Here is a 22,060-nt window from a genome sequence, read left to right on the forward strand (position 1 = left end):
TCTTTTCCGTGACGACCTCGAATAGACCTGGTTTCGGCAACTTCTTTGTATCTCAAAAACTAGAGCTGATACAAAAAAATGGTTTGCAGATTTGAAATCAGCGCAAAAAATACTATAAGAATCAGCTCTAACATTTGAGGCACCAAAAAAAAAACTGTTTTTTGTTGGCCTGTGTTATAGAACAAGTTCTAGACTAACATGATTTGAAATTATGAATATTTTAAACACTATATGTGCTAAAATCTAAAATTAAATGCTATTCACAATGATATTATTTATATAATTGTTATTATTTATTATAGTATAATTATTTTGTTATATTTTTCTAGTTTTGAATTTGAATTCGTAATTCAAAATGACAACTGTCAATTTCAGCTGTCATCGTCCGCCATTGTGTCATATGCGAGCAAACATGTCCGCCAACTTACTCGATTCTCAATGCCATAAAATCTGTCAAATAATGAGGACATTTAATAAAAACATCTTGTTTAGTATAAATAAACTCGAAATCAATTAATATCTTCTCTCTCCAATGGAGATTTACAAGTATTACCTTTACCCCACGTTTACCAGTTTGTGATAAAACAAATTAAACTCCACAATACCATGTTTACACAGTGTGTAGGAATTTATAAATACCATGTTTTGCTAACAAGTGAGTAACAATTATTTTTTACAATGGATTTGACTCTCCTGGACGAGATTGTGGATAAGACAATACCGGAGCATTTCCTGACAACCCATGAAAATGACTCACAAAAGACTCCCCGCAAGCAGAGGTACAATCCTTATTTGACCGAGTCTGATGAGAAAAGGGAGGCCCGTTTAGCTGCCAATAGAGAACGTATGAGGAATATGCGAATGAATGAAACTCCTGAACAAAAACAAGCAAGGCAAGCTTATAATAGAATACGAGCTCGTATTAATATGATAAAAGAGACGGCTGAGCAAAGGGAACGAAGGTAGATTAAGAGTTAGGGAATTTAATACCTTGTTGCTCAGTTAGGGACTCGTTTACATTTAGTCTTTATTACCATCAATCTTTTACCATGTATTTTTTTCTCCCTATAGGTTAGAAGCGAATAGAGAGCGAATGAAAGCAAACCGTGAGAAATATAGTGAACAGCGCAGAAGAATGCGCGCTTTAGAGACTCCTGAAAAACGTGAAAAGAGACTTTTAGCAAACAGACTTCGTAATAGGAATGCAAGGTTATTTGAAACAGAAGAACAGAGGGAACGGAGACGGGCTGAAAATAGGGAAAGGCAAAGACAGAGAAGGGCGCAGGAGACTCCAGAAGAGGTAGAAATGCGTCGGTCTTATAATAGAGCCAGAATGACCATCAGGAGGTCGATTATGAAACTTCAGGTCTATAGACTTGCTGATTTTGATGTTTTGTTTTTGTGGAATATGCATGGTTAGATTATTATTAATTATTGAAATGTTTAAAGTACAAACATGCATATTCCATATTATGTTTTGTTGAAATTGTGATAATTTTTTTAGAAGAAGTGAAACTTCAAAATGTTTACATAACATATGAAGGGCTGGAAATTGATTTCCAGTGAACTTTTAGGACAAATTTGATATTATAAACATTACTGCTTGCAATTAACAGTTGATAGCAGCTTTTGATTAAGATTACCAAGTATAATATGCCAAATCTATAATTGACAATGAGATTATGGTAACGAAACAACTTGCACCATTTTCAGAAAAGTTGCAAAATTTTTAGACAACTTACAACAAACATTTTCAGACAGTTTGTTTTCAGACGATTTACAACATTTTGAATTAACATTTATAGACAATCTGCAACATTGTCAATCTATAATAATAATAAACATTCATCATCTAAATCATTTTCAGACAATAGACAACATTTTCAGGCACTGTACAACTCTTTGAGACACTGTACAACACTTTAAGACACTTTTAATTACCCTGGAACACTATCAGGCAATCTGAAACACATTTAGACACTCCAGAACACTCTGAAACATTCTTAGACACTCCAGAACACTCTGAGACACACCAGAACACTCTGAGACACACCAGAACACTCTGAGACACTCCATAACACTCTGAGACACTCCAGAACACTCTGAGACACTCCAGAACACTCTGAGACACTCCAGAACACTCTGAGACACTCCAGAACACTCTGAGACACTCCAGAACACCCTGAGACACTCCAGAACACTCTGAGACACTCCAGAACACTCTGAGACACTCCAGAACACTCTGAGACACTCCAGAACACTCTGAGACACTCCAGAACACTCTGAGACACTCCAGAACACTCTGAGACACTCCAGAACACTCTGAGACACTCCAGAACACTCTGAGACACTTCAGAACACTCTGAGACACTCCAGAACACTCTGAGACACTCCGGAACACTCTGAGACACTCTGGAACACTCTGAGACACTCTGGAACACTCTCAGACACTCTTGAACATTTTTAGACCTTCTTGAACACCCTAGAACACTTTTAGACCTTTTCAAACACTCTAGAACACTTTTAGACCTTCTTGAACGCTCTAGAACACTTTTAGACACTCAAGAATACCTTTGGACACTTTTAGACCTTCTTGAACACTCTAGAACACTTTTAGTACTTCTTGAACACTCTAGAACACTTTTAGACCTTCTTGAACACTCTAGAACACTTAGACACTCTAGAATGCCTTTAGACACTCTAGAACCTTCTTGAACACTCTTTTTGAGACCTTCTTGAACACTCTAGAACACTTTTAGTACTTCTTGAATACTCTAGAATACTTTTAGACCTTCTTGAACACTCTAGAACACTTTTAGACACTCTAGAATACCTTTAGACACTTTTAGACCTTCTTGAACACTCTAGAACACTTTTAGACTTTCTTGAATACTCTAGAACACTTTTAGACCTTCTTGAACACTCTAGAACACTTTTAGACCTTCTTGAACACTCTAGAACACTTTTAGTCTTTCATGAACACTCTAGAACACTTTTAGATCTTCTTGGACACTCTAGAACACTTTTAGACCTTCTTGAACACTCTAGAACACTTGACCTTCTTGAACACTCTAGAACACTTTTAGACCTTCTTGAACACTCTAGAACACTTTTAGACCTTCTTGAATACCCTACAACACTTTTAGACCTTCTTGAACACTTTAGAACACTTTTAGACACTCAAGAATACCTTTAGACACTCCAGAACACTCTGAAACATTCTTAGTAACTCCAAAACACTTTGAGACACTATGGAACTCTTTGAGACACTCTGGAACACTTTGGGACGCTCCAGAACACTTTGGGACGCTCCAGAACACTTTTGGACACTCTTGAACACTTTTGGACACTCTTGAACACTTTTGGACACTTTTGAACACTTTTGGACACTCTTGAACACTTTTGGACACTCTTGAACACTTTTGAACACTTTTGGACACTCTTGAACACTTTTGGACACTCTTGAACACTTTTGGACACTCTTGAACACTCTTGAACACTTTTGGACACTCTTGAACACTTTTGGACACTCTTGAACACTCTTGAACACTTTTGGACACTCTTGAACACTTTTGGACACTCTTGAACACTTTTGGACACTCTTGAACACTTTTGGACACTCTTGAACACTCTTGAACACTTTTGGACACTCTTGAACACTTTTGGACACTCTTGAACACTTTTGGACACTCTTGAACACTCTTGAACACTTTTGGACACTCTTGAACACTTTTGGACACTCTTGAACACTTTTGGACACTCTTGAACACTTTTGGACACTCTTGAACACTTTTGGACACTCTTGAACACTTTTGGACACTCTTGAACACTTTTGGACACTTTTGAACACTTTTGGACACTCTTGAACACTTTTGGACACTCTTGAACACTTTTGGACACTCTTGAGCACTTTTGGACACTCTTGAGCACTTTTGGACACTTTTGGACACTCTTGAACACTTTTGGACACTCTTGAACACTTTTGGACACTTTTGAACACTCTTGGACACTCTTGAACACTTTTGGACACTCTTGAACACTCTTGAACACTTTTGAACTCTCTTGAACACTTTGAGGACACTCTTGAACACTTTGAGGACACTCTTGAACACTTTGAGGACACTCTTGAACACTTTGAGGACACTCTTGAACACTTTGAGGACACTCTTGAACACTTTGAGGACACTCTTGAACACTTTGAGGACTCTCTTGAACACTTTGAGGACACTCTTGAACACTTTGAGGACTCTCTTGAACACTTTGAGGACACTCTTGAACACTTTAGAACACTCTTGAACACTTTTAGACCTTCTTGAACAATTTGAGACACCTTTCAACACTTTTGGACACTCCAGACACTTTGAGACACTCTGCAACACTTTTGAACACTCTGAAATACTTTCAGACACTCCAGAACACATTTAGACATTCCAGAACAGTCTGGAACATCTTGAAACACCCTTGAACACCTTGAAACGCTCTGGAACACTTTTGAACACTCTTGAACATTTTTTGACACTCTTGAACACTCTTGAACATTTTTGGACACTTTTGAACTATTTTGGACACTCTTGAGCACTCCAGAACACTCTTGAACACTCTTGAACACTCCAGAACACTCTTGAACACTCCAGAACACTCTTGAACACTCTTGAACACTCCAGAATACTCTTGAACACTTTTGGACACTTTTGGGCACTCTTGAACACTTTTGAACACTCTTCAACACTTCTGAACACTCTTGAACACTCTTGAGCACTTTGAGATACTCTGGATCACTTTGAGACACTTTGTCACTCCAGAACACTTTTAGACCAATACAACATTTTTGATACAACCCTCGCTTTGTCTGATTCTATTCCCCCACCTGGTTGAAAATCACATTAGAAGTTTCACTTCAACATTTAACTTATTTCTGCAAAAAAAAAACGCAGTCTCCGTATTATAGATCCACAACACCATGAATATATCATTAAAATTCATTCACCCCTTTGCAGCCAAAAATAGAAGCCTCGGAGTACTCCTTCCCCAAACAAGAACCCGCCACCAACTACACCAGCGACAACGACCTGGACGTAGACCTGGACTACGTCATTCCGGACGTAGTCATCAACATGGTCGACGAAGCAGACCCCCAGAGCGAATTTAGACCAAACCCCCTTTTGGGGATGTTCGACAACGATGTTAAGCCTGACTTCAACCTGCCCATGGCCCCCAGCGGAGACGGGTTGCCCATCCAGCCTTCGATAGGAGAGTACATACAAAAGTGTATTACAACCATAGATAATATATTGAATTCGGATAATTATCAGAATGTTAATATGGAGCAGCAGCAGAGTATAACAGAGACTGCTTTGGGTCGTAGGAGTGAATTGAATGATAGTAGGACTGATCAGTTTGCTGAGTTGGTTCTGAATAATATTGGTACCGATGGAGGGAAGTGTAATTATAATTGATACTTAAATTTATTTATATAGATATATGTATATATATAGGGGTCAGTTTTTGGATAAACTAGAGATGTTATGGTAAAGCTAGGTTATGGGTGAAAACTGTTATGTAAACAATAATTAATAATGATTGAATAGATTTTTAAAAACTATCAAGATGGTATGTACAATTTACATATAAAGGAAGAGTACATTTTACTATATAGAGAGAGTATATTTTACACATAAAGAGAGAATTACACTAATGACAAAACCATTGTAAAAGTAGGTGTTGGTGTGTTTTGTCAGTTAGGTTAGGTTTTATGTGAGATACGCCTCATTGCACAGCAAATACATAGCTTCTTGATAGTTTTTAAAAATCTATACAAACTTCATTAATTATCTTTATTTCATGCACTCAAATTTGCATTCAGATAAAACCCTAGTAAATCTATATGGACATTGTTAATTATTTTGGTTTTGGGTAAAAACAGTTATGTAAACAATAATTAATAACGATTGAATAGATTTTTAAAAACTATCAAGATGGTATGTACAATTTACATATAAAGGGAGAGTACATTTTATTATGTACATTTTACACTAAAGAGTGAATTACACTTATGATAAAACCATTGTAAAAGTAGATGTTGGTTTTTTTGTAAGTTAGGTTAGGTTTTATGCGCAAAACGCCTGATCGCACAGCAAATACATAGCTTCTTGATAGATTTTTAAAAATCTATTTAATCATTTTTATTTTTATTTTATGAACTCAAATTTGCATTCAGATAAAACCCTAGAAAATCTATATGGACATTGTTAATTATTTTCATTTAAAGTGTAATGCTTGGTTTTCGGTAAAAACTGTTATGTAAACAATAATTAATAACGATTGGATAGATTTTTAAAAACTATCAAGAACTTATGTACATTTTACACATAAAGGGAGAGTACATTTTACTATGTACATTTTACATGTAAAGAGAGATCAGAAAATTACACTTTTGATAAAACCGTTGTAAAAGTAGATGTTGGTTGTTTTGTAAGTTAGGTTAGGTTTTATGTGCAAAACGCCTGATCGCACAGCAAATACATAGCTTTTTGATAGTTTTTAAAATTATACACAAACGTTATCAATTATTTTTAAATCATGAACTCAAATTTGCAATCAGAAAACCCTAGAAAATTTATATGAACGTTGTTCATTATTTTTATTAAGAGTACAAGTTTAAAACCAGACAACACTTAATAAGTCTTTATAATTTGCATTCTCAATTTAAAAAAAGGAGATTATTTTAAGAGTGCAAATTTGCAATCAGATACAATCCTAGAAAATCTATATAAACACTGTTAATTATTTTTATTAAGATTGCAAGTTTGGAACCAGACAACACTGAACAAGTCTTTATCATTTGCATGCAATTATGCTAATTTAAAAAATGCAGATTATTAACGTAAAAAAATATACAAACGTTTTTGATTAATTTTTTGCTACTAAATAGCTTTACCATAACATTTCTATTTTGTTGAAAATTAACCCCTTAGAGTTTATATTATGATGTTTGAAGACGGCAGGAGGAATTAAATAAGGTTTTTAGGACTTGGTTAAAGATGAAGTGATGTAATGGAATATTCATTAGGCAATTTACTCTTAACACTTTCACTGCTGATAAAATGGTTCTTTATAAGGCTATTTTGTGATCTAAATACTTTTTTAACTTATTTAATGCACGCACGCATATGTCGCGTGAGACGGTTTGAACTTCCATGCATTTTGGAGACGTCTTTTAATCACGTGATCGATTTTGATGGATTTTTGTACGTAAAATAAAACCACCCCTTTTCCCACTAGACGTCACGTGTATTTTTAGTATTCTAAAAAAATCATAAAATCTTTGGAAATATTTAAAAAAAAATAGATTTTTTTTAAATTCAGGTGAAAATTAAATACACTTGAAATCTTCTAGACCCTCCCCCCCTCATAAATACGTAAAAAATCTATGTAAACGTTATTTTACATAATATAATAATTATTTTTATCTAATGACTCATTTTTGGAACCAGACTATACTTGACAAGTCTTTATAATAGACTTAAATTATGTTAATTTAAAAAATGCAGATTTTGAGAGTGCTCAATTGAGACCAGTTAAAATCGTTGAAAATGTATATAAACATAGATAATTATTTTTATTATGAACTCAATTTTGGAACCAGACAGCACTTAACAAGTCTTTATAAATCGTCTTCAATTATGTTAATTTAGAAACTGTAGATTTTAAGAGTGCCCAATTGGGACCAGTTAAAATTTATAAATTATATATAATCATTGTTAATTATTTTTATTATGAACTCAATTTTGGAAACAGACTACACTTAACAAGTCTTTATAATCGTCTTCAATTATATTAATTTAAAAATGCTGATAATTTCTATAATATTTTTACTGTAAAAATATTATATTCCAGAGTCTTCACCAAGAGTGAATTTTAAATTATTGAATCTCACTGCGATTCTGATTTATCTTGTAGGAAATTTTATGTTTAATGTCTTATTAGATGTTTAATCATTTTTATTAAGATGTTTAATCATTTTTCTAATTTCTACTATGATTATCTTTTAATAGCTAAAGAGTTTATATCGGTCAGTGAAAGTGTTAATCAAAGGTTTTTTGAAAAATTTTTGGAAGAGATGACTATTTATATATGGACAGAATAATGCTTGAGCAATGAAAAGTCGTTTTTATTTTGTTAATTATATGTGTATTATATATTTTTCAAATATGTACAAATGTATTGATAATGCTACATTAAACTTAAGAACAACTTCTTAGTTAAACTGTTCTTTTTTTGTTGATAATAAGAAATAAACATAAATTGATAATAAATTTGATAACAAATAAATGACATAATAAAATCATTGCTTTATACTAATGTAAATATTACACTTACACAAATCGAATACATTTTTGAACAGAAATGGATGAAGTCAAATGTGTTAAAAAAATTTGTTTAATTTATACAATTACAGATATTATGAGTATGTATGTTTGAGACATCAATTGGAAATCGTAATTATTAGTTATTAGTGAAAATTAAAAGTTTAAGTTTGGAATAAACAGTTGAATATGTTACCTAAATAATTGAATCTCAACTATTGTAGATTAAGTTGATTTTGTACATGTATCGGGAAGTTAATGCAACTTATCTTAAGGCAAAATGCTATTTGCAACTAGTTAAAATTTTAATTAGCTTAACTAAAATATCGCTCAATTTAATTAAAATTAGTCAAAGTTACAAATTTAATGTGAAAATTGATTTCAAATTCAAATTCAAATTTCATGTTGTTCATAATGACACAACTTCAGGGTGGTTTCTGACAGTTCTTTTTGAAAAATGGCGACCAGTACGTTTTGTGTTCAAAAATTCTACAATTAGTGAAAATATTGTGTTTAAAAACATCTGTAACATTATTTATAGACAAAGTGATTGTTTGCAATTTATTTGTTGTTAAATATTTACTGTAAAGACTGTGAGTAAATTATATTTCACTTGGTAAGTGAATGTTTTCAAATATTACTTTTTGTTACAATAATGGTCATGTTTTAATTATAAATTTAAATATGCTCAGAATGTGTTATAATTTTCATCTGGAGCTACATAAATTTGATATTTGTAAATTACAATAATAATGAAGTTAATTATAATAATAATAATGCTCTGAGAAAGAAGGTTATAGCAAATACCACAATTCATTATTATTGTTTAGTTTATGATTTGTGAGGTTATTAAAAACAAAAATGAACACAAAGGCAAAGCAATTTATTATGTTTAAACAATCATTAATAGGTTCTTCCTATTATGCCTTAAATTAAATGTCTGCTTTCTCTGAAATTAATATTGTATACTCATTTTTATTTACTTGTTGATTCATTTTATTATTAACTTTATATTAATCAAAAGTATTATTTGTTTCAAGCAAATATTTTTGTAGAAAATGTCTATTTGAAATCTTCATTCACATAAATTTTATTTAAAAATGGATCCAATAATTATTATTGCTGTCGCTTTCATCTTGTTTTGAAAAGAAAATTTTGTAGATTATTTAATTCTTTACAAATTTGTTTCAAAATTGATGATTTTATAAAGTATTTCGTGCTGCTGAAAAAAAAATTACCAGGTTTCCAATAAGGCATGTTATTTTTTTTTAATATTTTATTAACAAAGTTTTATACATAAATAGAAATTATATTATTTATATGTTTAGTACGAATGATGCATGAACATTTATGAAATGAGATCTTAAACATAAAAATGTGAACAGAATGTAAACAAATCAGTCATCGTATTAACACTATTTTAAAGTCTCAATTATACCTATTACAATTCATCATGCTCTGTCTCTTGTTCATCATCATCGGCTTCTTGTTCATCGTTCCCATCATCAACAGGCTCCACAAACTCCTCTTCATCCGGTTTTTCGTCCAAAGGAACACCCAAAGTTTTCCTCATCATTTGTTCAATGCTATCTGCAAAATCTGAGGTTTCTTGTAACATGAAACCGGACCTCAAAGTTGCTGTACGGAACATCATCAGAGCCATGTCTTTGGCTGTGGGGTCTTCGGGGTCTTCACTGACACGTTTGAGTAGTTCTTTGATTAAGGGATGTCTGGGGTTGATTTCCAGGGCTTTCTTTTGGTTTAGGTAGTAGGAGCGTTGTGGGTCATCGGATTTTTGGTGTGCGTTTGAGACTGCAAGACGTTCCATGTTGCCGGTCCAACCAAACATACTGGCTACGAGTGCACAGGGGGATTGGCTGAGTCTTTCAGATAATAAGGCTTTGGAGATTTTGTCTTTTAGGGCTACGTCGTTGAACCATTTGGTCAAAGGCTCGAAGTCTTCTTTAAGTTTTTCAAAGTTGGCTTTTTGGCCTTCGGATTCGGAGAGTGAAAAACCTTCCTTGGCGACATTTTGGAACTTCTTGCCATCAAATTCGGGTAACGCTGAAATAGCGTACTCGTCCACGGCTTCAATTAAATACAAAACCTCGTAGCCTCTGGCAAGTAAACGTTCCACAAACGGTGATTTTTCTACTTCATCACGGTTGGCACCAGCGATGTAGTAAATTTGATCCTGTTTAGGCTTCATACGTTTAACATACTCCTCCAAAGACGTGATTTTCTTTTTATCATTGGAACTGTGGAAACGCAACAACTTAGCCATACGGGAACGATTGCTAGCATCTTCAGTAATCCCTAATTTGATATTCGTTGAGTACTCTTTCCAGAACTTCTCATAATCCTTCTCATCAATCTTTTTAATCATGTCCAAAGCTTTGCGTACCAACTTCTTCTTAATAACTTTGATCAATTTGTGCTGTTGCAAAGTTTCACGTGATACATTGAGGGGCAAATCATCAGAATCTACAACACCACGGATGAAGTTCAAATAATTAGGCATCATGTCGTTGAATTCATCAGTAATAAACACTCTGCGTACATAAAGTTTGATGTTATCAGCTTTTGTGCCGTATCTGCTAAAACTTTCTGAAGGTAGTACTTTTGGTATGTAGATAACAGATTTAAAGGTAACCTCGCCTTCGGCGACAAAATGTATGCTTGCTAAAGGTTCCGTATTATCTTTTGTAAGACTTTTGTAGAACTCATTATACTCTTCCTCAGTAACTTCATTAGGTTTTCTAGTCCAAATAGGTTTGCTCTCATTCATAACCTCCCAGTCCCAAATAACCTTCTCCACCTTTTTCGTCTTAGGTTTATCCTCAGCATCCTCTTCAACTTTAGCATCTTCATCCTCAGTCTCAGGTTTCTCAGTGACTTCCTCTTGCTCCTCAACAGGCTCTTCTACTTCCACAGTCTTGCTGTTCCACAAATAAATAGGAAAGTTTATAAATTGCGAGTATTTTTTGATAAGTGTCTTAACAGTGTCTTGTTCCAGGAAGTCTTGAGCCTCTTCTTTCAAGTACAGACTTATTTGGGAGCCTCGTTGCAAAGTGTTGCCCCGTGGGTCTTCAGCGATGCTGAAACTGGAAGCGTCACTCTCCCATACATATTGCTTGTCATCATTATGCTTGGTGGTGACAACCACTTTATCAGCGACTAAGAAAGCTGAGTAAAAACCTACACCAAACTGTCCTATCATGTCGTTCATATCCTGGCCTTCGGCTGCACCTTCTTGCATCTTTGATAAAAAGTCTGCAGTGCCGGATTTGGCTATCGTACCCAAGTTGTTTACCAAATCGTTCTTGGTCATACCTATACCTGTGTCTATTATATGGAGCACCTTGTTCTCTTTGTCGGCTTTGATCTTTATTACTAAGTCTGAGGTTGAATCCAGAACTGACTTATCGGTCAACGATAGTAGACGGATTTTGTCTAGGGCGTCTGAGGCGTTTGAGATCAACTCACGCAGGAAAATTTCTTTATTACGGTACAAAGAGTTAATGATAAGTTTCATCATACGATTTACCTCGGCTTGGAATTGGAATTTCTCGGATTTTTCACGAAGTTCCTTCATTTGCGCAACGTTTAAACCATCTAATTTAATAGCCTCTTCTTCGCGTTTTATAGCCTCCGAATCAGTCCTGGAACCTTCAGCAAACGCCCCCATATCCAAATCAACTTTATCCAGGGATTCTTTTACAATTTCGTCTTCGGCTTTTACAAAGCCGGCCGAAAGCACAAAGGCGCATATTAAAATTAACAATTTATACTTCATTGCGTGATAAGAGAAATATAAATCTAAGTACTATTAACACTTATACCACTTTATAACACTTTGTACGTATACCTTATATTATTTTTGCTCCATAACCGCACAAACATAAATGACGGAACAAGTTCTAGAATGCCAAATTATGTACGAAAAACATAGAGGACACGTTATGCCTTTTGGCCAATCACAACGCACCACGCTAGGGGAACGGACCAATCGCATTCGGCCAACTACTGCGATCAAATATTCACGATTGCGTTAAAAGCAGTTGACAGTTGATGAACAAAATGCTGACGATGTGAAGTTAGCAGCGTGTTGGGATATGAAAAAAGAGTACTAAATTTGAAAAAAGCAAATAATGAATTTATATTTGTACATTGTTTATTTAAACAGCTTGCGTTTAAATAAATGATTCAAAGTTAATATTTGAATGAATTGTGACTAATGTATCATTTAATGGAGGTGAAGGTTAAGACGTTTTTAAACTACGTGTAGGTGGCATGTGCAAATAATCGACCTAATTAATATAAGGTTGTCAAATATCTCCCTTTTTGTATTATAAACCAAGAGCAAAAAAGCGGAAGGGAGATATTTGACAACCTAATATATTTATATATATTTAAATTAATTTATAAGTAATTTATAAGTATAACGTTTCATTAAAATCGCCCAATATATATTTTTTTAATAATCTATTACGAAGAAACGACCCGACCGATCTTTGCCAAAAAATTAGCACGATTCTTCAATGATATATTTCGAATAGTTTTTGAATTTTCATGAAAAATTGTGCACTTTTCTTTTATTTACAAAGGTAATTCTAACTTTTAACTAACTTTTCTTCTGATCAAAGCCAAGACTCATCGAGTTTCATAGAATGGCTTTTAAATTTTTGAAATCGGTCCAGCCGTTCTTGAGAAAACTTCGTCAAAAAAATCAAATTTTGACCCACGTTTTCCAATTTTTGTGTCAGAATCGCTTGAAATGTCGAGAAAACATTAAATTAGCAAATTGAATTCACAAACTTCTTCAAGAAATCAATAACTTTGATGGCATAATATTCCAAATAAAAATGATTTTTATTATAATCATATAATGATTATTATTTACAATTACAAACCAATATTTTTATAACCAAAACTACGTTATAATCGTATATATTTTTGTTGTTTTAAAGTGCCCAAACTTTAACACTTCTTATTTCCAATTTACTATCCGTCCAAGTTTTCTTCCAGTTCTCTCGATCTTGCCAAAAACTGAAAAAAAATCAATCCATTACAGAACTAATTTACATATTCAGATTATTATTATTATTTAGTTCTTACCCTAACATTGCTTTGGGTTCCAAGTTCCTCCATGGTTTTGGAGACAAAAGATCAGAAAAACTACTCGAAAGAGTATTGTCCGGAAAATCTGTCATTCCACCTGCACCAACACCAATACGGATCACCATCTAGAGATAAAAATAAACCATAGTGTCATTAATAAATAACTAGTGGTGTATGGCATCGTGCCTTAAGGCAAATTGCTGGTACTTCCCGTACCGTAATGAAATATTCGAGAAATTTTAAACGTTTTCAAATATATTATTACAATTACTGTAACTTTCATTATTTTTGCTATCTTATTGTTATATCTGAGCAAACCAAATGTAAATCATAAATCATAAATCAATTTATCTCCAGAACATTAACAATCGTCATTTCATTTCCAATACAATTTAAAAAAAATAGTTGCCTAATTTGCACAAAATTGAACAAGCTCCCGTATAGTCACAGTCTAAACGCATTTGCAAATAATTCTGTGCGACATTTTCACTTATACTGTGCTTAGCTTGGCGGCATTTTTACATTTTTCAATAGTTTTCACAAAATTGGAAAAGTCCTATACATAAACAGTCTGTACGCATTTGGGTAAACATTTTTACCAGAGTGGCGCTTAGACTGTGCTTAGCCTGGGTAATTTTTTGAATTTTTAATCCAAAATTACAAAAATATTTTATGGAAAATAAAAAAAAGATGTAATACTTTTTTATCCTTAAAAGCATTTGTTTTGTCAATACAAGCAGAAAGTTTTTTAGATCATTCAAATCGGACGCTTAGAGTTCACTCAAAAACTGCCATTTTTTGCACATTTAGCTCTGTATCTTCGAAATGGCTACGAAAAAACTAATCACCTCTTCTCCCAATCATTAACAAACAAATTAAATGTTTTTTAGATCATTCAAATCCGATACTCCGTTCTCTCAAAAACTCGATTTCTATTTTCTGCACTCTTTGCTCCGTATCTCCTAAACGACTGGATTTTGCCAAAAACTAATCAGCACATCTCCCTATTAATAGGAATCGAAAGTTCTTTGAACCATTCAAATCGGTTGATCCGTGCGACCGAAAACGTGACTGGAAATTTGCATCCATCCATACATACACACACACACACACATCCTTTTTTTCTGAGGTATGCCTTAAAAATGTTGAGAAACCTTCAAAACGTCGAGAAATGCAAAAATTTACATTATCGATTTTCGGCCCATTACTATAACTATCCTATGGGAAGTTAAAAAATCCAATATCTATTTTTTGTTAGCAACTTACCTGTTCATCAAATATAGGCATGAACTTCTCCCAACTTTCTCCATAAGTCACATCACGCTCCGTTTCGTCCTGAAAATTTCGACTTGGAGGTAAAATCAAACCGTATCGTCTATTACCAATGCTGAACAACATATGACCTAAAACCAACAATAATTATTCAACCCAAATACTACATAACAACAAATATATATTATTTTTTTACTTGGTGCCCATTCGACTTCGTAAGTCTCAAAATATTCACTCCACGGTTTGCTCTGTGTTCTCTGATACCTCCTGGCTGTTATATTCCTGATAGGATGAATATCCTTGAATATTAAACCGCAACTCAATTCCTTGTTACCGTAGTCATATCCTGATTGTCGTGAAACTAAGATATTGTTACCTCTTGCAAAAGCGATCCTGATGGCTCCTGATGCATATCCTGGACCGTGGTTGTAGTCTTTTGGTTCCAGTTGCAGAACTAAAATAAAGATCTTATAGAACTTACTGATGAAATATTACGGTCTTACGACAAGTAGTTTTATTTTAAAAATTCATCAAAGTTTGAGAAAATGAGTAGTTTTTTTTACGTCTGTTAAAATTAAAATTACACGATTTACTTGGTATAACGATAGAGTACTTGGTCTTAATGAACATACTAAAACATTAACCCTTCTTTGCATGGCGATGGAAATTTCAATCATAATATTTAGTCGACAAAAAAAGTACTAAAAACCCTTGTACTGTAAATTTGTTGTTGCTGGCAACATTTTAAGCGACTATTGCGTACAACAAAATGCAATTTTTAAAAAAATAGCAAACGTCACTGTTGATTACCAGGACTAGACTAGAACTTGTCATTTCGCTGTTTGTTGTGACTGGAAAAAAGGAGCGAGTTCTTAGTTTGTTATAAGGAAGGAAGTAAACGAAGATATAAAATACACTAAAAGTGAAAATGAGTAAGAAAGGGGTTTGTTTCCATGTTTTTGTTATTTTATATACAATTAATATCAAAACACTGTGAATCAAGTTCTCAAAACTATATGATGGACATTTACATCACAATGCAGTAGTTCCACTTATAATGTATAGCAAAGATTTTTTTGTAAATGTTTTTTGTGTTGTTTTTTGAAGAAACAGATTATGATTTGTATAAGTTCTTTGGTATATTATTCTACATATCAGTAATCAAAATTCCTACCACAAGATCATACTGGTCGCCAAAGTTCGAACAATAAACATATGGGAGAGGTAAATCTCATGGATAGCTTTTTGGGCAGAAATCATATAACAAAGAGGTCTAAAAAGTTGCAATTGCATATTTTTTTATCTATTTGATCGAGCTATTATAAACTCTTGGAATGTTTATAAAAAATGCTCAAGAAAGAGGTGAACGTAAAAAAACTCTGCTTACAATGGGCCAAATTCAGTAAATGTGGTATCAATTAGTGCTTAAATAAAAATAATGATTGTTTTTTAAATTATTATAAAGAGTAAAGAAGATTGAGTAAACAATATATTTTATATATAGTTCTGAGCTAGTTCATCATGTGGCAATGCACGATGATGTAAATTTCCATCATATTGTTTTTTACATAATACATACTTCTATTTATTTTAGGATTTTTTTAAATATTTTTCCTTCAATCTAGAGCATTTATTACATCACCCTGATTTATTTTATTAAAATAGAAAAAATCATGCAAAGAAGGGTTAAAGTCCTACGGAAACTGGTTCAATTACAAAAATTGTTGATTTTTGAAAATTTGCTCTTTGAAAATACTCTGAGTTAACGTGTTCGTTCGTGTTCAATTATGTAATAAAAAGTTCCATAAAAATAGAGGTAGATAAGAGAATCTATTTATCTATCTATCTATTCTACTTACTAGGGTACAGCCAGTTTCCTTTAGGTAATTTTGCGTGGATTTGGATTTTTCCATATTTGAAACTGAACTTGGATCTTATACTAGCAGACATTACTGGTGGAAGGATGTTGTAGGAAATTGCTTTTTTATTACATTCTCCGTAATAAGTTGGTTTGCAGTTGCATCTACAAAAAAATATTACTTGTAATGAGTGTTGAATATTCATTGACATTGATAGATAAAAGAGCAGACAGGTGTTTTAATAAAGAAGGAGTTGTTTTTTTGTTAATGATTCAAGGGGGTATTCTAGTGTAGAGCGATGAATTTCAGGTCAATTTTAAAGTGTCGTAAAAGAAAGCAATGAATGTTTTTACTATCCATTTTTTACCACTTGGTTAATAATATTATTAAAATATAGAACAAAAATTAGAAAAAAAAAGTTGAAAATTAAAAAAAATGGCAGCTGATGAAGTGGGTGGTCTCAAAAAATTGGCACCTCAGTCTTGACATGATTTCAGCCCTCCTAGCCATCGAAAATGCAAAAAATTAATTAAAAATGATTATTAATCCACAATGATGCCGCAATCGCCCAAACTAGCAATGATTAAAAAAAATATTTTTTTACAAATTGACGACTGTTTGAAAAAAAGTGTTTTTTTACTGTTTTTTTGAGTTTCTCGAATATTTTAAAAATAGTAAAAATTGGAATTTGGGGATAATCCTAGTTCGGGCTATAGATAGGTCTATAAGCAAGACTCTCTGAACATTTCAAGTGAATCGGTCGATTAAAACTCGAGATATCGTGTCAACAGTACTGAAAATGTCTGTTCTGAGAAAAACGCAGTTAAAGTTTTGCGTGAAGACAAAGCAGTATGGAGACCGAGTCAGTAAAATGCCTATATCTCCGAAAATAATTCAAATTTTCAAAAACCTTCTCGTACCCATATTCTTAGATAGTTAAACTTTGAAAATATGAAATAAAAGAAAACGATTTTTTTGAACTTGCTTTCGTATTGAGTGCTGAATATTATTAATACGATATTTACATTTCTTCTAAATCCAGCACGCCATTTTCAATATAATTTTTGTCCTCAATCAGCGTCGGTTTGACGACCAGGATGTCTTTTTCGATATAGATATTTTTAGGCAAACCTTGGTAGGACACAAATTCGTTATCCTGTAAAAAAGTAATAAATTATAAAGTCTTTTAAGGTGTTATTGAATAAATATTTATTGTTTTACCATTGCTTGGCTAGGAATATAACAATCGTGTTGCCATTTGGTCAAATCCAACTCAGGCATAGTGAAATTATCTTCAAAAATCAACTTTCCTTTGCAAATCCTCTGTTGTTTGGACAACGTTGTCAGCGAAGGCAAGCAGTGAGCAAAGGCATCTACAAGTATGTGGTTGCACTTATATATTTTTAAAATTATAGATAGTTATCTAGTAAACTTATATAATGTAGGTATTTTTCTAATATTTTTTCATCATTCTTTTATACATATATTAATATTTGTAAAAATTCGAAAATCACTTTTTCTTAAACTTTTCTAAACTCTTCATCTCTTCAAAAGTCAACGGTTTTCCATTTCTAAAATGTTCATTTTGAATTATATTAAAAAACGATTTTTTTACTAAATGAACAAAATCGGAGCTGTTTTTCAAGACTTACTGCGAAAAACTTTCATTGCCTCGACTATTATACCAGAATATTTAAAAACCAAATTTACATTACAATTTTTTACATTATAAATAAACAGAAAACATATTTTAAAATATTATAAAAACACATTTCACAAACATATAGGTATATACGAGTATAATAGAACCTGCAGAATGATTTTTTTAAATGATTTCTTCTACTTCAATAAAAAAAAAAATGAAAATAATATGTAAATGTAAATATAAATGTAACATATGCAATATATTAGAAGGATTTTTTGATAATTACTTTATCTTAAATTTGGTCTAATATAGTAGTGTTGGAAAATCAATTTTCATTCATCAAAATCGATCTAAAACTTTATACATATTGTGAGATCTAATAAACTGATCATACTATAACTTATCCTACGGAAAGTTAATAAATTCACAGTTTGATATATAGTCTTAGCTCTATAAAAAATGGGGCAATTTTGTTTATATTTTTACGGTTACGATTCCAAAGTTTTTTGGTATTTTCCTATTTTTTGTATTTTTACCCCTTACCTTCGGTGATGTACCACTCTTTCCATCCTGATTTAAATCCGATTTCTGTCCATTTGTGACCAGTATATTCGTAATTGATGATGTCTCCGGCTTTTAATTGATTTCGATAATCGAATACAGTCCAATAATTGTGGATTGTGTAGACCATTTCTAGGTCTTCTTCGTCTTCGGCACAAGGTTTGTTGATGCAGGCCTTTAGGGTCACTTTGTGGTAGACATCGTGATCTGGGAGGAAAAGGGCAAACAAATTTATATATTTGACACATTTTATAAGGTCTTTAGTGAGTTTGTACAAAATTAAATAATATATAATTGAGTTTGTGGGCCTATATTTAATTTCAGTTAGCTCGTTAGTAGAGTTACTTTTGTTGATATTCGAGTTAGCAAAGCGTATTTTATTAACATCCCGGAGGAGAAGTTTATGTTTTCATCAAAAAATCCGATTCGCTAATTTTATGTTTTCTTGACGTTCCAAGCCATTCTGAATCGAATGAGATCAAATTTGGAAAAAGCATGTGTCTGTGTGTGTATGTGTGTATGTGTGTGTAAACAGATTTTTTACAGTAAATCGACATTTTTTCTCAAACGGCTGGACCGATTTCAAAAATTTAAAAGCCATTCGATGTATCTCGATGAGGACTATCGTTTGTCAGTTTTATAACCTATTTCAGAAATTTAAAAGCCATTTGATGTATCTCGATGAGGATTATCGTTTCTCAGTTTTGTATGACGATCGGCCGAGCCTTTTCTTTGTAATTTGGAAAAAGGTGTTAAATTTTTCGTCCACATTTAAGCTCATACTACCGGATCGATATTAAAAAATCAAAAACTGTTCGAAAGATATTAGTTGGGAATGGTACTATTAGTTTTAGGTGAAAATCTACCGAGCCGTTTTCTTGTAATTAACTGTTGAAAAAAAATGAAGCTGATTTTTATGGAACTTTTTTTGGCGATATATATCATGGTCTTATGGAATTTACTGAAATATTACGGCCTTAGGACAAGTAGTTTGATTTTGACAGAAAATTACGAAATATCGTGTATAGGGGTATAGCAAAATATCAAGTGTATTTATTTTTTACCTGAATATTTAAAAAAAGGTTTAGAAAACATTTTCAAAAAGAAAAAAAAGTTTACACTATTTTTCGTAACTAAAAATACACGTAAATGTTTGGTGAGGGAAGGGGGTGTCCAAAATTCCTTAAAAAATCGATCACGTGATTCATGGATACCCTCTAAAGACTAAAAAATCAACAAAGAACTATGAAATTACAACAGAACTCTACTGACGAGCAAATTAAATTTTTATTAAAAAAGCGCTCTATTAGCTAAAATATAAAAGTTTTTTGTAGTCATTACACTTTGTTGTCAGTAGAGTCCTTTTTTAATTTCATTGCCCTTTTATTGATTTTTTAGTTTTTTTTTTAATTTTGATTCGGTGTGTTAGTTTGTAGAGTCCGTATTAATAATATTTTATTTAGTAAAGTGTTTTTTTTTAATTAAAGATACAGTTGCTTGTCAGTAGAGTCCTTTCTTTTATGTTTTTAGTTAATAAGCGTTTTCTTAATAAACATTTAGGTCGCTCGTCAGTAGAGTCCTTTCTTATATGCCTATATAATTATAATTATTATTTATAATTTCATACCTACGACAACCGTAAATTCAAATCCCAACATTCCAATTAGTTGAAAAGATTCGTAGCATTCACATAATTTATTAAAATTAATTATACATATAAATAATAAATAAATTAACGAAAAATTCATTTTAACGCTAAATTTATAATTGTTATTATTTAAGCACAATGTTATATACTATACTAATGACTAAGAACTACAAAATCAAAATAAAACGATATATGATTTTATCAAAAAAATTGTACGTTGAAAACACGTTTGGACTTTGAAAAAATTATAGTAAATAGTTCGACCGCTAGTGGAAAAAAATCAATTTGCTTTATTATATTTTTTAAACTATCATATGAAACCTTCAATCATCAATAAATTTACCTAAATTTAAATTTTCTATGTAACAATTCTATATCAATGTTAAATATTCATACCGAAAAATTACTTTTTTCATTTTATCTGTATATTTTTCTCAATTTATCTTTTAAAATTCGTTTTTTGATATTACATTTTTTGGAAAACAAATTTCTGTAGTTGTCGTTCCGTCTGTTTGATATAAACAATTGTAGTCTTTCCATGATCTTTTTTATTTAAATTGTAACAAATGTTGCATATTTTTATTAACAAAACAAATTATTAAAATAATATACACATATGAAAAATAAAAAAACAAGGGAGGACTTTATACTGATGAGCAAAATGAATCTAAATCAATCAAGAAAGGACTTTAAATGGAAATTTTTGCATTTCTTCACTTTTCAGGGGTTTCTGAACATTTTGACATACCTCATAGAACTCCTTATCATAAAAAATTGATGTGTGTGTATTTTGTATGTCTGCATTTTTTTCGTCCACGTTTTCGGGCGCACGGATTAACCGATTTGGATGATTAAAAAAACATTCGATTCGTATTGATAGGGAGATGTGCTGATTAGTTTTTAGCAAAGGCAGGTCCAGCCGTTACGGAGATACGGAGCAAAGAGTGCAGAAAATACAAATCGAGTTTTTGAGAGAACGGAGTACCGGATTTGAATGATCTAAATGTGGTGATTAGTTTTTGACAAAGGCAGGTCCAGTCATTTCGAAGATACGGAGCTAAATGTACAAAATGGCAGTTTTTGAGAGAATTAAGCATCCGATTTGAATGATTCAAAAAACTTTCTGCTTGTGTTGACAAAATAATTGCTTTTGGGAAAAAAATCAATTTTAATCCTTGCTGAAGTTCTAAAGCTCACTTATATACTTTAAATAAATAATTTTAACTTTGCAATTCAGTTTATATGATTCTTATAAATATTAGACAATGTTACAATATTTATTTATAATAATCTATTTGAAAACATTCAATATTCCTCGAACAATTCGTTACGGTACGGGAAGTTCCTGCAATTTGCCTTAAGGCACGATGCCATACACCACTAGTTTCTTTTATATATTTTACAAATTCGATCGCCAGCGCTTTTATTAAACTCTTGTACGTCATTATTTAAATAACATTTTTTTATTAATAATATGAAAAAATGATGATGAGTCTGAGCAGTTGACCTTAGAGTAGGACCAGTATTTTTGAGGGTCAATGTTGGATGAATTAGATCGGTTAGACAAAAAATATAATTTTTTTTCTAC

At 32.2% G+C, this 22,060-nt stretch overlaps 3 protein-coding genes across 5 annotated transcripts; 1 reads left to right on the forward strand and 2 right to left on the reverse strand.

Moving 5' to 3' along the window:
- The first annotated feature begins 481 nt into the window (after positions 1-481).
- LOC113363306 (zinc finger CCCH domain-containing protein 13-like) lies at positions 482-5,599 on the forward strand. 3 transcript variants are annotated; one of them, XM_026605801.1, is made up of 3 exons: positions 482-962; positions 1,072-1,366; positions 4,998-5,599. In XM_026605801.1, the coding sequence occupies exons 1-3, from the start codon at positions 679-681 to the stop codon at positions 5,454-5,456; spliced, it is 1,038 nt and encodes a 345-aa protein (XP_026461586.1). In that variant the 5' UTR covers positions 482-678; the 3' UTR covers positions 5,457-5,599. The 3 variants fall into 3 exon arrangements, with proteins under 3 accessions (XP_026461586.1, XP_026461587.1, XP_026461588.1); XM_026605802.1 differs by having other exon boundaries at positions 1,072-1,300; XM_026605803.1 differs by having other exon boundaries at positions 482-893.
- A 4,177-nt stretch (positions 5,600-9,776) lies between these two features.
- LOC113375881 (endoplasmin-like) lies at positions 9,777-12,320 on the reverse strand. The gene has a single exon (XM_026615832.1). The coding sequence runs from the start codon at positions 12,160-12,162 to the stop codon at positions 9,808-9,810; it is 2,355 nt and encodes a 784-aa protein (XP_026471617.1). The 5' UTR covers positions 12,163-12,320; the 3' UTR covers positions 9,777-9,807.
- Positions 12,321-13,330: 1,010 nt separating this feature from the next.
- LOC113364253 (beta-1,3-glucan-binding protein-like) lies at positions 13,331-18,954 on the reverse strand. The gene is made up of 8 exons (XM_026606739.1): positions 18,807-18,954; positions 17,840-17,991; positions 17,644-17,774; positions 16,619-16,782; positions 14,956-15,213; positions 14,754-14,890; positions 13,485-13,612; positions 13,331-13,415 (listed from the first exon to the last, which is right to left on the reverse strand). Exons 1-8 carry the CDS (start codon positions 18,952-18,954, stop codon positions 13,331-13,333), a joined length of 1,203 nt encoding a protein of 400 aa, XP_026462524.1.
- Between the last annotated feature and the right edge of the window lie 3,106 nt (positions 18,955-22,060).

This window comes from Ctenocephalides felis, unplaced genomic scaffold, assembly GCF_003426905.1.
Source record: "Ctenocephalides felis isolate EL2017-DRISC unplaced genomic scaffold, ASM342690v1 CF-g0.4_SCAFFOLD_00845, whole genome shotgun sequence".
In the NCBI taxonomy this organism is placed as follows: Eukaryota; Metazoa; Arthropoda; class Insecta; order Siphonaptera; family Pulicidae; genus Ctenocephalides; species Ctenocephalides felis.